Raw genomic sequence first — 13,720 nt, 5'->3', positions numbered from 1 at the left:
ACCTGGTGGGCCCACAGTGGCGTGAGCCCAACGAGCCCGAAGCTCGCTCTCGAAAGGAAGCCCCTGTCCTCCGCAGCAAGAAGCCGCGGCTGCTCCCTAAATACCGAGCCATGCTGCCAGGCTAACTGCACACGGAAGACCCACAAACTTCTTGGCACTTTCTCCTGTCTGTTCCCCAAGATCCACTGGAAGGCGCCTGAGACCGTGGACACACTTAGGTAGAGGCAGCTGTGCCCATGGGAGGTCTGCTGGCACTCCCAGAGGCTTGGCGGGTTTTCCTCCCTCTTTATTCACAACTCAGATGTGCGGCCTCATGGAGGCAGCTCATTGTATCTGGAAGGGGTCCAAACACCAGCAAGGGGCTCGGCCTCCCATCCAACTGCTGATGTGGGCCAGGCCCTGTGACTTTGGACTGGTCACTGCACCAGCTTTGTTCTCCATCTGTGACAGGAGGAGGCTGCACCCCTCTCCAGGACTGGGCCCTTATGTGAGGCCAGGCACCACTCAGAGCCTCCCCATGGCCGCCATGGAGAGGGGGGTGCTTTAGGTGAGACTGTTCCTGGGGGCCCTGGTGTCTCAGAGCCCTGGACACTGAAGCTGTGTGTCAAAGCCATTTGTCACATTATGCTGTTGGCGTTCCTACAGAAGAGAACTTGTTCTGTTTACACATTTGTTGGTCAAAAATGAGATCTCAAAAGACAGATGGGGGTGTCCTCAGGAGGGGCTGTTAGGCACCCTTTCCTCTCAGCAGGGCAGCCTGGCAGCTGGCAGAGAACTCTGCATGCCCCTGTATGTGTCCATGTCTTCTTGTGGTAAAGCCACCTGACCCTGTGACCTGGTTGTAATGTTCTGAGTATTGTCCTGGGGCCACCCTTGGGAATGGGAGAGTCTCCCGAGGCTCTGATGAGACTGGAGGGATGCAGTGGGGCCCGCCCAGGTAATATGCATATGGGGTCCAGAGAAGAGCCCACCCTCTCATCCCCGAGCCCAGGGAGGGCGCGCTCGAGGAGGGAAAGGGGGTGATCCCGGTTCGGTATGACCAACCGGGATGCCTGTGCCACGTGCGGGGCTCACTGCGCACAAGGGCCACCAGCACGTGGGGTGCACTAAGACACCTGCAGCAGCACAGATGCATTCTGCTGGCCCTGCACAGGTGAGCACGGGTGCGGCTCCCTGAGCTCTGAAGGAGCCTCGGGCCACCCCACCAGCTCCCATCGCCCCGACTCCGCGGGATCCAGAGAAGCGAACTCCGCGGTCACCCCGCGGGTCCGAGGGCGGGCGGGGCGGGGCAGGGCCTGCGAGGGGGTGGGGCCTCGGGAAGGAGGGGTGTTGTCGCGCGATGGGCGGGGCGATGGGGCGCGCGGTGGCGGGGTGGGCGGGGCGGCGTGACGTGCCCGACGCCGATCCCGGAAGCGGTGTCAGATGCTGGGGAGCCGGGCGGGCGGGCGCGCTGGCGGCGGGTGGCGGTGGGGACTTGTTGTTCTTCGCGAAGTCGGAGCCGGAGCGCGCGGCGGAGGCGGCGGCCCAGGGGGAGCGCGAGAGTGAGCGCGAGAGCGCGTGCCCGCGAGTAGCAGCCGCGCGCCCGCTCTCCCCGCTCGACATAAGGTGAGCGGCACCAGGGCTCGGCGGGGTGGGCCGGGGGCGCGGTGGGGGCCGCGCTCCGCTGAGTCACGGCCGCGTGGAACCCTCGGCAAAGTTGGGCGGGACCCCGAGTCCTCGGTCCGGTCCGGCCCCGCGCACCTGCGCTCAGGTGTGCCGCCGGAGCGCGCCGCGCGGGCCGGGGTCGCCTCCTTTCTCGCGGCCGGGGAGCGCACCCCCCGCCCCTTGCTGGAGCCCGGACAAGGTGGGGTGGGGTGCTGCCCGCGTGTCCCAGCTCCCTCTCCCCACCCACCTGTCTGCCTTTACCCTCCGGAGACCCACTCCAAGGCGGGAAGGCTAGGGCGAAAATAAACGGCCACGTGCAGGGTGCGCGTGGTCGCGCAGGGCCACTCGGCCTCAGGTACCTGGGCGCTCCCGCTGTGCTGTCCGGCCGGCCCTGCGGCCCCTTCCCACTGTGCCCGCGGCAGGTCCATACCGATCCGGGGTGGGGGGGACTCACTGGCCGAGGTCACGTTATGAGCAGCTGACCTGCCAGGGGTTCCCCAAGGGAGGCCTTGATCGGGAAGCTTTGGGTGGGAAGGGGGACGGGGCGCTGGTGTCACTTCCCCCAACGCCGGTGGCCCGCGCGTCTCATTTTTCTCATCTGTGAATGGGGTTTCTTCTGACTTTGAATGTGATGCTGCTGAGTTCAGGACCGTCCGCTTCCACACCTTCTCTGGCGCCTCACAGGGGAGGGGACGGGAAACGCATAGTTGATTCCTAGGAGCAGCAAACGCCTGGCCCTGTCTCTGGTAGGACTGTCACTCAGCGCAGGTGTGGAGTCTTTTCATCGAGACACCTGCCCGCATCCTGGGCAGCTGGCGGTGGTGGTTGCTGGGAGTTGCGTGCTCTGGTCTTGTTAATGATTACACTCTTGTTTACCTTTCACACAGTCCTGGTAGCGAGGCAGAAATGGGATCTTCCGCCTAACAGTTCATTCAGCAGTTGACCAACACACAGCCAGCCACCTTCTTTGGCCAGGTGCATGCCCAACACAGGGTGATAGAATCAGTGGGTTTCTGTTTGGTGGCCTGGCTGCCCAACTGCCCCCCCATCACTTTATTGGCATTGATAAGATTTTTCTGTTACTGTGATTGCCACACAGGTATCCTGATAAAGTGCAGCTGTACATGGTGTGTGCTGGCCGTTGAGCCCTGACTCCAAACCCGTGTTCAGGGGAATGGAGCTTTTACAGAAGTATTAGTCTCAGCCAGTGGGAGGGGTCTGGGAAGTGAATGGTGGGCTTGCGGGTGGGTGGGTGGGGCACACCTGCCACCTGTTGCATTGTGGGTAGCTGAGGTGCTTGACAGTCACTTCCCTCTCCAGGTAACCCAGTGGGAATGTTCGAGTTGGAGCTCCATAGAGAGGGTCTGCCCCTATACCCTAAAGCTAGACTCTCATTATTCCAAAATAAAGCATGTCTTGACTGAAAACACAAGCGAGGCTTCTCCCAGAAGTGAGCATGTCGGCCTCTGTGCTTGAACACAGCTGGACTTCAAGGGACCTCTTCCAAGTTCAGCGTCATGCACTTTCAAGGTGGTTGCTAAAATGGGAGTTGAATCGAGGCCAGTGGGGAGCTGGGGTCCTACTGAGTGGAGGACTTGCTGTGTTCCAGCCCCAAGGCTGCCGTGAGCCAGTGTGGTGGCTTTCGGTGCCGTTCGTCGTTGGCAGCTGTGTGTGCGTTCACTCTGGGACTGTGTGGTGTGGGAGCATTTGTTTACAATCTGGGGCAGCCTGGGAGAAGCCCTGCCTGTAGCCTGGCTGTTTCTGAGTCTAAAGGTTTCTGGAGTGGACTTTCTGGATTTCGGTCCGGTCCACACGGGAATTGGAGCCCCGGCCAGCTGGGAACGATCCGTGCCCCTCAGCGCTGTAAACAGTACCTCAGCCCTGCTCTCCGCTAGTGGAAGATGCATTGCTCTGAATTTACTTTTGCTTTTCATAAGTCACACAGTCGTCGTGCTTCCTCTTCCTCACGGTGGCAGTGGCCCAAGTATCATCTGAAAGCTGCTGCGTTTCCGGGCAGGTGTGGATTAACCTTGGAATCACACCCCACTGGAGATGAGGGAACCGAGCCAGGGTTTCCTCGCCTGGTCCGTGGCAGTGGAGTCCGGGTCTCGTGCAGCACCCTGCTTGCTTTTCTGTGCTGATGTCTGGGTGCCTGGGCGTGGGGGGCAGAGAGGTGTTGGGGTGGAAGCTACCCCCCAGGCCCCTTCCTCCCTTCAGTGCAGTGCTGACACATCTGTTATGCAGCAAACCTTGTATCTGCCAGCAGTGGGGGGGGGGGGGTGCGGCAGTGTAGGGCTGAGTGTCCCCTGCTGTCCATCCAGGACCTGGTCTTGGTGCAGCCCCAGATGTGTGCTCGGGAGAGGGCACCCCCTACCATACGGAGGGCAGGAGGGGCCTCCTTATGAGGCAAAAGTTGGGGGTGTGGAGGGCAGGGGACGATGGGGAGGAAGGGTGGGAGCCCAGCGCAGATTGTGGGGGCCTCTAGGAAGCCAGAGGTGGAAGCCTGGAATGCAACAGGTGGCCAGGGGAGTGGGGGGGGGGTGCTTGAGAGAGACGCTGAGGGGGTCCCTCTTCCTGCCTGTGGGAGTTGCACTTGGGGGACCTAGATCAGAGTCCAGATAGGAGACGCTGGGGACCTGAGCTGGGGCAGTGCTGCAGGGCTGGAGCAGGGAGACTCGGGCCGAGGCCAGGTAGCCTGGGTCAGCTAGTGAGTGTGGAAGGAGAGGAGAGGCTGTGGGGGTGATTTCTGGGTGAATAACATGGAGGGCGTTACGTGAGCTGGAGACACAGCACAGGAGGCAGGTGTAGGGCGTCAGGTTTTCCAGGGGACGATCCTGTCTGGACGTGGAGGTTGGGCTGACTGAAGCCCTGGGCGGCATGAGATGGACAGGATTCTGTAGGGGAACCGAGGCGGGAGGACCACCAGAGGTGTGAGGGGAGCAGGTGTGGCCAGAAGCTGGGTGGTGGGAGCGAGGGGCCAGGGCACAGCCGGCCGGGGTGGTGTGGCATTCAGCCTGCCATCAGCCCAGCAGCCGCCTGAGTCACTTCTGGATGTAGCCAGGATGACACAGCTTCCTCAAACTGCAAAGGCAAGGTGACCAGATGTCCTCCAAGCCCGGCAGACAGTCATATCTTGCTGGAGGGCAGCCAGCCAGGGGCAGCCTGCAAGCTGGGTGTGGGCTGGGCCGGTGGGGTGCCCAGTGCGGCACTGTGGGATGGAGTCTGGAGTGGGTGGGGTGGTGGGAGCCCTCCTGGCTCTGCGCGCTGTCTGCGGTTGGGTGACGTGCTTGTCTGACAGGTGCCTGCTGTGTCGGCGCCACCATGTGTATGGCCAGCAGCTGGGAGGGGCATTCGGCTTTGGGTCACTTGTGAAAATGGCCCCTCCGCCTCCTAGAGGTGGCCACATCATGGTGGTGAGGGTGAATCAGCCGGTCTCTGTGACCTGGAGTCGGGGCTTGCTCCCCTAGGATGGAACCCCTTCCCTCCCTCCCTGGTCTTCCTCCTGCCCCTGCCCCTTCTTCCTGGACCTGCCGTTCTCTGAGACCCGGGAGAACAGAATGGATGGGGTGCTCCGGAATGGGCGGGGGGTGATGGGCGGGCTCCAGGACTGGCCGCCGCCTTGCCTTCACACTGAACAGGAACAATAATTTTGAGAGCCCACCCATGCTGAATCCCGGGTTCTGCTTCCTGCCCGCATGAGGCTCACGGTCTAGGCTGGGTGGCTGCTTGTTTAGTCTCGGTAAGAACTGGAGCCCTTTGAAATCGTAAACCTCCTTTTCTGCTGGATTCTCTAAACCTAGGGCTGTCTGGGTGGGGTCATGCTTCCCTCAGCCACCTGGCTTTATTGATGCAGAAAGCGTCCCCGTGGAGTCCTGAACCTGGGCCCAGCCCAGCAAGGGCTGGGGCACACCAGGGACAGCCAGGGCTGCACACTGCCCCAGATGAGCTGAGGCAGAGCAATGGGTGAGCAGTCGGTGTTTGCTGGCAGTTCTAAAGTGAAAAGTGACCCAGAAGGGGTCTGAGACCCTGGCCTCCAGCTCACCTGCCTCCTGGAAGGGCAGTCCTGGACTGTGGAGCCCGGGCTCCCTGCCCTGCCCTCCCCTCCTGGGTACGCTGGGGTGGAACTCCTGCCCGTTCCTACAGGGCCCAGAGGGGAACGACGCCCAGCTCCCTAACTTATTCCAAATTGCAGTCACTGGAGTTGACTCCCTCTGGGCTGCTGGTGCGTTTCCTTCTCTTTTAGAGGAAACGGCCTTTCCTGTTAACCTTGCTTAGATGTACATCAGAGTGAAGTCTCTCGCTTCGGGTTGAAAACCAAGCTCTTCAGTTAGAGGGATGATCACCTAAAAGGTGTCCCACGGGGTCAGTGCTGACTGCAAACTCTGGCTCAGCTTCGTCAGGGCGTGGAGTGGGGGGTGACACGACTACCCTCCCTCAGGTGGGTGCGCGTCCACAGCAGCAGTGCAGACCCGCCTTCCTGGGCTCCCAGCCTGGCACGGGGATGCGGGCTCCTTGCGTGGCTGGAGTTTTGTTTGTCGAGGGACGTGGGACAGTGCCTGGAGCACCCTCCCGGGAAGCTGCCGGAAGGGCATTTTTTGGTGCTGACCAGTTGCTGATGCTGTAATGCTGGCGTTTGGCCACAGTGGAAGGGGCCATGGACTTCACGGCGCGTTCTTGCAGGCCCCGGCGCGCCGGCCTGGCCTGGCCCCTCACGACCACTGTCTCCAAGCCCACCTGGATGCCGGCCAGGTTCTCCCTGTGTGCTCTGGGGGCTGCCGAGGTCACCGATGTTCAGTGGTGTACACATTGTGTTTAGGACGGTTGTATTACAATCAGTGGTATTACAAACCGTCTCACAGAACTCTTCTCTGAACCTTTCCCCAAGCTGTTCTTCTAACGTCTGAGGTGACGTCAGGTCAGTACTACGTGTACTGTGCGCAGTTTGGGTGGAGGGAAGTAATGATGCCCTTCTTGTCCGCGTGCTGAGTTCACGGAAGAGGCAGGAAGCAGGGCCCGGGTGAGCTCCGGGTGCTGGGGGCCAGGGGACTGCTGAGTCTTCCAGCAGGTGGTCGAGATCAGTGGGGTGGGTCCCTGAGAGTGGGCAGAAGCCAAGGGGTGATGTGCCTGAAGCAGAGCGGGGTGTCCCAGCACAGAGCCGGGGACAGTGTCTGCTCCTGCCGCAGGCTCCCCATCTCCCCTTGTCCTCTGGTTCTTCTGGGGGGTCCTGGAGCAGGCCCGGAATCCCTGGGGGGCTGGGAGCAGAGCCCCAAGTCGGTCTGTCCCGGCATCACCACTTGGCCCAGCTGAGGCCTTTGGAAGCTGGACAGGACCCTGGGGCCCCTTGCTTCTGATCCCTCAGTCTTTCAGAAGGAGGTTAAGACTCACAGAGAGAAAGGGTTTACTTAGTTATTCCCCAATGTGATCTGGAGATGGTGATGACCAGCACCCCTGCTTATGCATGGTCGCCTTCAGGCCTCAGTTCCTGTCCTTAAACTGACGTGTGAGGGCTAAAGGCAGGTCCTGAGGTCAGATCCCACCATGATGTCCTTTGTACAGAGAGGGGTGCTCCTCCCTCAGACCCGGGGGGGGGGAACCCCTGGGCCCCTCTCTCAAGTCTCTGCCTGGGCTCCTCCCCTGGGGTCCTGGGCCCCCAGAAGCCTATGGAGGTGGGTGGGGTGGGCTCAGCCTTGACCTTGTGGGTGTGGCGGAGGAAAGGGGGCCAAGCCCACAAGTCCAGGTTACCTGGGCATCCTGCCATGGGGTAACCCTGGTGGGTCCCCGGAGGAGGTGTCCCTGCCCTGAACTCTGCCCCAAGGCCCCCTGTCTCGGCTGAGCTGGTTCTAGGCACAGCAGCCTGTTCTATGCGAGGCCCCTCATTCCCTAGGGCCTTCCTTTTCCCTCCAGCAGGACCGCAGGGCGGCAGGCAGGGCAGGCCGGCGAGCTGAGCGGGTCCTCGGGTGGGCGGGGCTCCGGGTCTGTGGGAATGTGAGCTCTTGCTCTGTAAACAGCTGGTGACTCACCGGCCAGCTATGCCTGGCGGCTCCAGGCCCTCGTGCGCTGACGTGCTCCCGACTCGGTTGTGAGTTGGAATGGTACCCACCACCCCTCCTTGCTGGACGTGGAAAAGTTTCTCATGGCTCCCACCAGCCCCCTGCTGGCTTCCCCAGGGGTCTTGGACCCCAGCACTAAAGGGAGGGACGGGCAGTGGGGCACTTGGGCCCCCCCAGATGACAGGGGTTCAGCCACTGTCGGGAAGCAGCTCTCACCTCCCTGCTAGCATCGCCCCAAACTGTTGCCTGTCCGTCTCGGGCACACGTGTGGAACCATGTGAGGGGTGCAGTGGAGCCCTCCGGTCTGGCCCTGCAGCAATCCTGCCCCCCATTGCCCATCCTTAGCGTCCAGGACTGGCCGGGGCACAAGGACTGATAAGGGGTTTGCGGGCTTGGGTGCTGAGACCCTCTGGTGGTGAGGGGCCAGCGGGCCCACAGAGGCATCGGAGGCAGGGCCAGTGGGCAGGGGGTCTGGGAGGTACTACAGCGAGCGTCCTGGGGCTGTGAATGGGGGCGGGCGGCGTGCAGACCACCCACTGGCCTGAGTCTGGTTCTCCCTAAGATGCAGGCTTTGATGCGGCACTGTGTCTGGGGCCCAGGGACCCTCCTTGGGTGTGTTTCTCTGCTCCCTCTGCTTTGTTCACCTTGTCTGGTATTTGGAACATCGGAGGCAGAGCCTGACTCTGTAAACTGATGACACGGTGTACCCGCGAGTCTGATGTCTGTGCCCCCTGCCCCCCAGCTGCTGGGGCACGAGGGGTTTGTTTACTGTCCCACAACCTGTGATGTCTGCACTCTCGGCCCAAAGCCATTGTTGCTGTGGGCTTCTCTGTTTCCATGACGACCACCAGAGGTTGGCTACTTCCCAAGGTCGCCATGGCAACTATCAGAGGGGAATCATGCTTGGGATGCTTTGGCTGGCTTTTTCATGAATGATTAGAATGTGTGACACAATGCAGACGCGAAAATGAGAAGGGCGGGCGGTGGGGCTGGCGGGGCTGGCGGGCGGAAGGGACGGCTCCCGCCAGACAGTCGGTGAGCTGGCGTGGCAGCGACTCCCCACCTCCCTGTCCCGGTCCCCCTGGTTGGTCCCAGGCTGCTGTAGGGAGCCCCCACCCACCCTTTGGGCCTCAGGTCATGGCTGTGGGGCAGCCCAGGTGGAGGCGGTGATGTCACAGCTGCAGTGCCCTTGGCAGAGGTAGGCCTGCCGGGAGGGTGGGGCCGGGTGGCGGGGCTCCACCGGCCCCCCCATTGGGGTGAGCTTGGCCAGGGCAGGGTCTCCCGAAGGGGCCCTTTCTGTCAGAGAGGCAGGCGAGGTCAGTGGCAGCAGGGGCTCTTGCCAGGGCAGGTGCTGCCCCGGGGCCCGCAGCTCCTCAGGTGGCAGGTGCAGTCGTTCTCAGGAGGCCTTTGCTGTGCACACTTGGGCGCTTCAACATGGCATCCTGTGCTTCACAGGTGCAAACGTGTGAACTCCGCGGAGGGTCAGAACAGGAAGCAACAGCTGCTCACGCCCGCCGGCACCCCAAGGTGCTGGCACTTTCCGGCACAGGCTGGGTTGGGGGGGGTGGAGACACTTGGATGAGGTGGGTCCGGGCCACTCCGTGGGCTGATGCTGGAGTGGGGGGTGCGGCTGGGCATGCACCTGGGTTCCCTTGGCAGAGGCCCAGGCCTGGCTAGGATGCCCACCTTGGGGGAGCTCCTCAGGACAGGCGGGGGCCTGCCTGGTTTTTGGGCGCCGTGACTGGACAGCAGGGAGGAGGAGCTGAGCTTCCTCAGCCTCGCTGCAGTGGGGACCTTCTTCGGGTCACTGGTGATGCAGCATGCCCTTTCCCCAGCTCGGTGGGCCTCACCACGCTCATTCCTGTGTTCTGTGGTTTTCTAGTTACAGTTTCCAAGCAGTTCTGTCCGGGTGACTGTGCCCAGGTTATGACGACTAATCCCAAACCGAACAAGGCATTAAAGGTAAGCGGGGGTGCAGTGGGCAGGCTCTGTCTCTGCCCTGTCACTTCCTGGCAGCCCGTTTGCCGGGACCACCCTCAGAGTGTCAGGAAGGAAACCCTGCTAGCTGGAACAGGGTCGGGGACTGTTGGATGGAGGACGGTTCACTGAGAGAGGTGGTGACACAGTCAGGGCTTGTGGCCTTGGGAGACACTGGCTCTGATGTCTAGGGGGTGACTCCTGTGTGGAGGGTGGTGGGGTAGGTGCATCCTCAGTCTGGCACCCAGGAATGGTCAGTATGGCCCTGGTCCTGCAGAACTGCTGGCACGGCACATGTGAACGGTGGTGCTCCAGCTCCTGGGGTCTGGTCCTCACTGTCCCTGCGTGAGCCGCCTCCCTGGCCCTTTCAGCTTCTGAGGCTGGCGTGGCCCTTGGGCCACTGTCTCTGGTCTCGGGAGCAGAGTGGGGATCTCCGTGTATTTGTGGGCTGTGCTTCTCCAAGCCCTGGTCAGTGTAGCCCCGTCCCACCAGGCCCAGGATGGGCTGCCATGCCTTCCTGTCACTCACCTGCCTGTATCAGCCCTGTACCAGGCACTGGAGAGTCACAGAGGGTCGCCTGTGCACACGTGGGCTGCGGCCTCCCTGAGTTTGGGTGGCCAACAGTGACCAGTTAACGGCTGGGGTAGCTGATGACCCCGCCCTGTGTGCACAATGTCAAGGACCCCACAGTGACTGTCCCCACTCCTTGGTGGAGGAGCGAGGGCCAGCGGCCCGGAGCCAGGCTCTTGTCCGTGCAGTGTCTGTTCTCGCGTGGACAGCCGAGCCGTCCTCTGCGGTCACATGGCGCGGCCTCCCGCCAGGCCTCTGCACCTGCGGCCCGGCGCTGACCCCGTGCGTGGCCCCACAGGTCAAGAAGGAGGCGGGTGAGAACGCCCCGGTGCTCAGCGACGATGAGCTGGTGTCCATGTCGGTGCGGGAGCTGAACCAGCACCTGCGCGGCCTCACCAAGGAGGAGGTCGTGCGCCTGAAGCAGCGCCGGCGCACGCTCAAGAACCGCGGCTACGCCGCCAGCTGCCGCATCAAGCGCGTGACGCAGAAGGAGGAGCTGGAGCGCCAGCGGGTGGAGCTGCAGCAGGAGGTGGAGAAGCTGGCGTCGGAGAACGCCAGCATGAAGCTGGAGCTGGACGCGCTGCGTGCCAAGTACGAGGCCCTGCAGACCTTTGCGCGCACGGTGGCCCGCGGGCCCGTCACGCCCACCAAGGTGGCCACCACCAGCGTCATCACCATCGTGAAGTCCCCCTCCGTGCCCTTCTCGGCTGCTTCCTAGTGCTGGAGGCAGGACGCCAGGTGGACCTCGTGCTTGACGGTCCCATGAGGACAGACCCTTAACACCCGAGTCGAAGTGCAGACGCCGGCCCGGCGGGGCACCTGGTGGGGCCACGGTTGTGGGTGCTGGATGAACTGAGTCTTGTGAGCCTGTGTGCCGCACGCCTTCCCACACGCACACACACACGCCACACGCCACCGGCCTTCCTCTGGGCCCTGCTCTCTCCAGACTCTGCTTCAGGCCTGTGTCTTGCACCAGGGGAGTCGGGATGTGCGGAGGGAAGGTCCTCAGAAGGTTCCTGGCCTTGTGGCCCAATGGCAGGGGCTCCGTCTTCCACTCCCGTAAGCAGCCTGTCATCATGTGTCAGCACCTCTGTCCCCTGCCGTGGCCCACCAGCCAGCACAGAAGCCCCCTCGTTGCCGTGACTGAGCTCCGGTGCCCCAGGAGGAGCCCTACGTTCCTGGTGTTGGAACACACCCTGACCCTGCTTCAGCGTTAGCCAGAGCCCGTACCAGGAAGCCGATGGAGGAAGGCTCTTGAGTGGGCGCTTGTGTGCACGTGCACATAGGGCATGCCTTCCGTCACACCAGGGCACCAGCAGCATTGGGGGCCTTGGAGAAGCAGCTTCTTCCCTGTGGGGTCCGTGTGAGAGTTGCATAAGTGTTACGAATTATCCGTGAGTGTCGGGGTGAGTGGAGGGAGGTCTCCAGCATGGAGCAGTAGTCAGCGCTCTGCCATAGCCCACAGAGTCCTGGGAAGGTGGAGCCTGGCGCACGGAGCCGGGAGGGGAAGGGGAGCACGTTCTGGGTGGAATAGGCGTGAGGTCGCCCATAGTCCCGGGAGCAGCAGTGGAGCTGGGTGGCATCCGGCTCCTGCTGCTGAGGAGACAGGAGAGCAGGATGACAGGTGGGGGTGGAGGATGAGGGGGGCACGGGGTCAGAAGGGCGTGCGGACCAGTCTCCTGGGCACACCATCAGCACAGAGGACAGTCAGCACAGAGGACAGTCAGCACAGAGGACGGGGGCTCTGTATCCTTGGTGCTTCGTCATTGCCTGGGTCCTTCACCTGCCCTTTTGGGCGCTTGGAGCCCCTGATGACCTTGGTGACCTTTGCTGGGGTTTCCTTCCCGGAGAGCTGCTGCAGGGGCTCCCATGTGGCCAGGTGTGGCCCCGGCCCTTTCTGCCATCCTGAGAAGGTGCTGGGTGAGCTGCAAGCCCAGCCCCACCACTGGCCCGAGGCTGCTGGGCTCCAGCTCCCTGCCCCCAGTGAGACCCCCAGCAAGCTGCAAAGGAGGGGGCAGAAGATGGTCTCCAGGGCTTCCTCCGTCCTGCTTCTGCATCTGTTAGCAGTGGACAGAAGGTGACTGGGCCTTTGGTGGAAGGCAGTGGTCTGGGGTGTGCTTGGTCCTTGCAGAGCAAAGTCCTGCTTTGTAAAGGAAGCTGTCGGTGCCATAGCCGTGGTACGTAATCCACATTGGATATCAGTAAGGGCCGTGGGAGATATTTAAGAGAGAGAAGTATATATATATATATATAAAAGTATATACACATTTTATCGTACAGAGTTTTTGTACCTTTTTCCTGTTTGATACTGTAAATCTAGAGCAGAGCCACAGTTTGAGTGGGTGGGAGTGGGCTTCAGCAGCCAGTCCCATGTCAGCCGGCTGGCAGCTCCCTGGGCACCCCCCTGCTCCCCTGTTGTCGTCCTGCTCTTCCCTACAGGGTCCCGCTGACAGCACTGGGTCCCCTGGGCCTGGGGGCCTGGCCAGGTGTCCTGCTTGGTGGCTGCCTGGGTTCCCAGAGTGCCCTGTCCCGAGGGACGCAGGCGGGCGAGCATGGGCTTGGGCCCCTCATCCCCGGACCGAGCGAGTTCCTATCGCCAGGGACTGTGGGCCAGGGCTCCCCCTCTCTGGGGACCAGGGGCCATGGAAGGAAGACAGACAGGCGCAGTCCCTCATGTTTTTCCTCTTTTCCTTTCAGATCATTGGAATTTCATTGTCACAATTTAATATATGGAGTTTTTTATTTAAGAGAAAAGGCAAGGGCCTCTTTGTTGTGTGGGTTTGTTTTCGTCGCCTGTGCTTCAGGTCGCGAGTCCTTCCCCAAGCATGCGGGCCCGTGGCTGTCCCGTGGCAGGGCCTCCGTCTGAGCTCAGCACCCGTCTCCCTGTCTCCCTTTGCCTCCAGCCACTCAGCTGTTTCATTTCAATATTTATTTTTGTGCTGCTTTTATCATGATATAAATTATTGAGAAGAGACCCTGTGTGGTGGCCCTCGCTTGTAGGGCACATGCCCCGCGCCCGCCCTGTCCCCACGGCCACCAGCTAATTTATTGCTGTACATCTCTGCTGTGACGCTTTTGTACCTTTGCAATAAAGAGTTTTCTGGTTTCAGATCCATCTCACTTTGTGGTTGGTGCTCTGGGCCACTGAGTGCTGCAACCCCATTGCCTGGCCCTCCGTCACTGTGGCTGTGAGTGGGTCTCCCAGGCTGCGAGGTGCTGCGTGGAGATGGCCCCGGGGTGGGAAGGGACAGCTGGGATCACTTTCTGGGTGTGGGCAGGATTCTGAGGACCCCCTCTGCGCTGACCAGGATGCCCAGCCCATAGACACAGCCTGTCCTCTGCAGCTAGCAGCGCCCCTGGGCCCCAGGGCGGGGTGCACCCAGTTGCTGGGCCAGCCCTCTCACCTGGTTTTGTCTGCTGGGTCTCTAAGATGAGCTTGCAGGAGGTTGGGGTTGGCCTTGGGGGCGGGGCAGAGAGCA

The 13,720-nt window shown here is 61.9% G+C and overlaps 1 protein-coding gene across 4 annotated transcripts; it reads left to right on the top strand.

Annotated features, from left to right (window-relative positions):
• Nucleotides 1-1,405: 1,405 nt before the first annotated feature.
• On the top strand, nucleotides 1,406-13,350 carry MAFK (MAF bZIP transcription factor K). Of its 4 annotated transcripts, none has more exons than XM_074314023.2 (4): nucleotides 1,406-1,605; nucleotides 9,150-9,221; nucleotides 9,577-9,656; nucleotides 10,540-13,350. In XM_074314023.2, exons 3-4 carry the CDS (start codon nucleotides 9,621-9,623, stop codon nucleotides 10,957-10,959), a joined length of 456 nt encoding a protein of 151 aa, XP_074170124.1. In that variant the 5' UTR covers nucleotides 1,406-1,605; nucleotides 9,150-9,221; nucleotides 9,577-9,620; the 3' UTR covers nucleotides 10,960-13,350. The 4 variants fall into 4 exon arrangements, with proteins under 4 accessions (XP_074170124.1, XP_074170123.1, XP_074170125.1 ...); XM_074314024.2 differs by lacking the exon at nucleotides 1,406-1,605 and adding an exon at nucleotides 4,217-8,892; XM_074314022.2 differs by lacking the exon at nucleotides 9,150-9,221 and having other exon boundaries at nucleotides 1,408-1,605.
• The last annotated feature ends 370 nt before the right edge of the window (nucleotides 13,351-13,720 follow it).

Source organism: Rhinolophus sinicus, chromosome 5 (genome assembly GCF_057876585.1).
Source record: "Rhinolophus sinicus isolate RSI-liver-muscle chromosome 5, RSI-T2T, whole genome shotgun sequence".
NCBI classification, from domain to species: Eukaryota; Metazoa; Chordata; class Mammalia; order Chiroptera; family Rhinolophidae; genus Rhinolophus; species Rhinolophus sinicus.
Note: the sequence above shows the minus strand (reverse complement) of the source record. Positions and strands in the feature narration are given on the sequence as shown.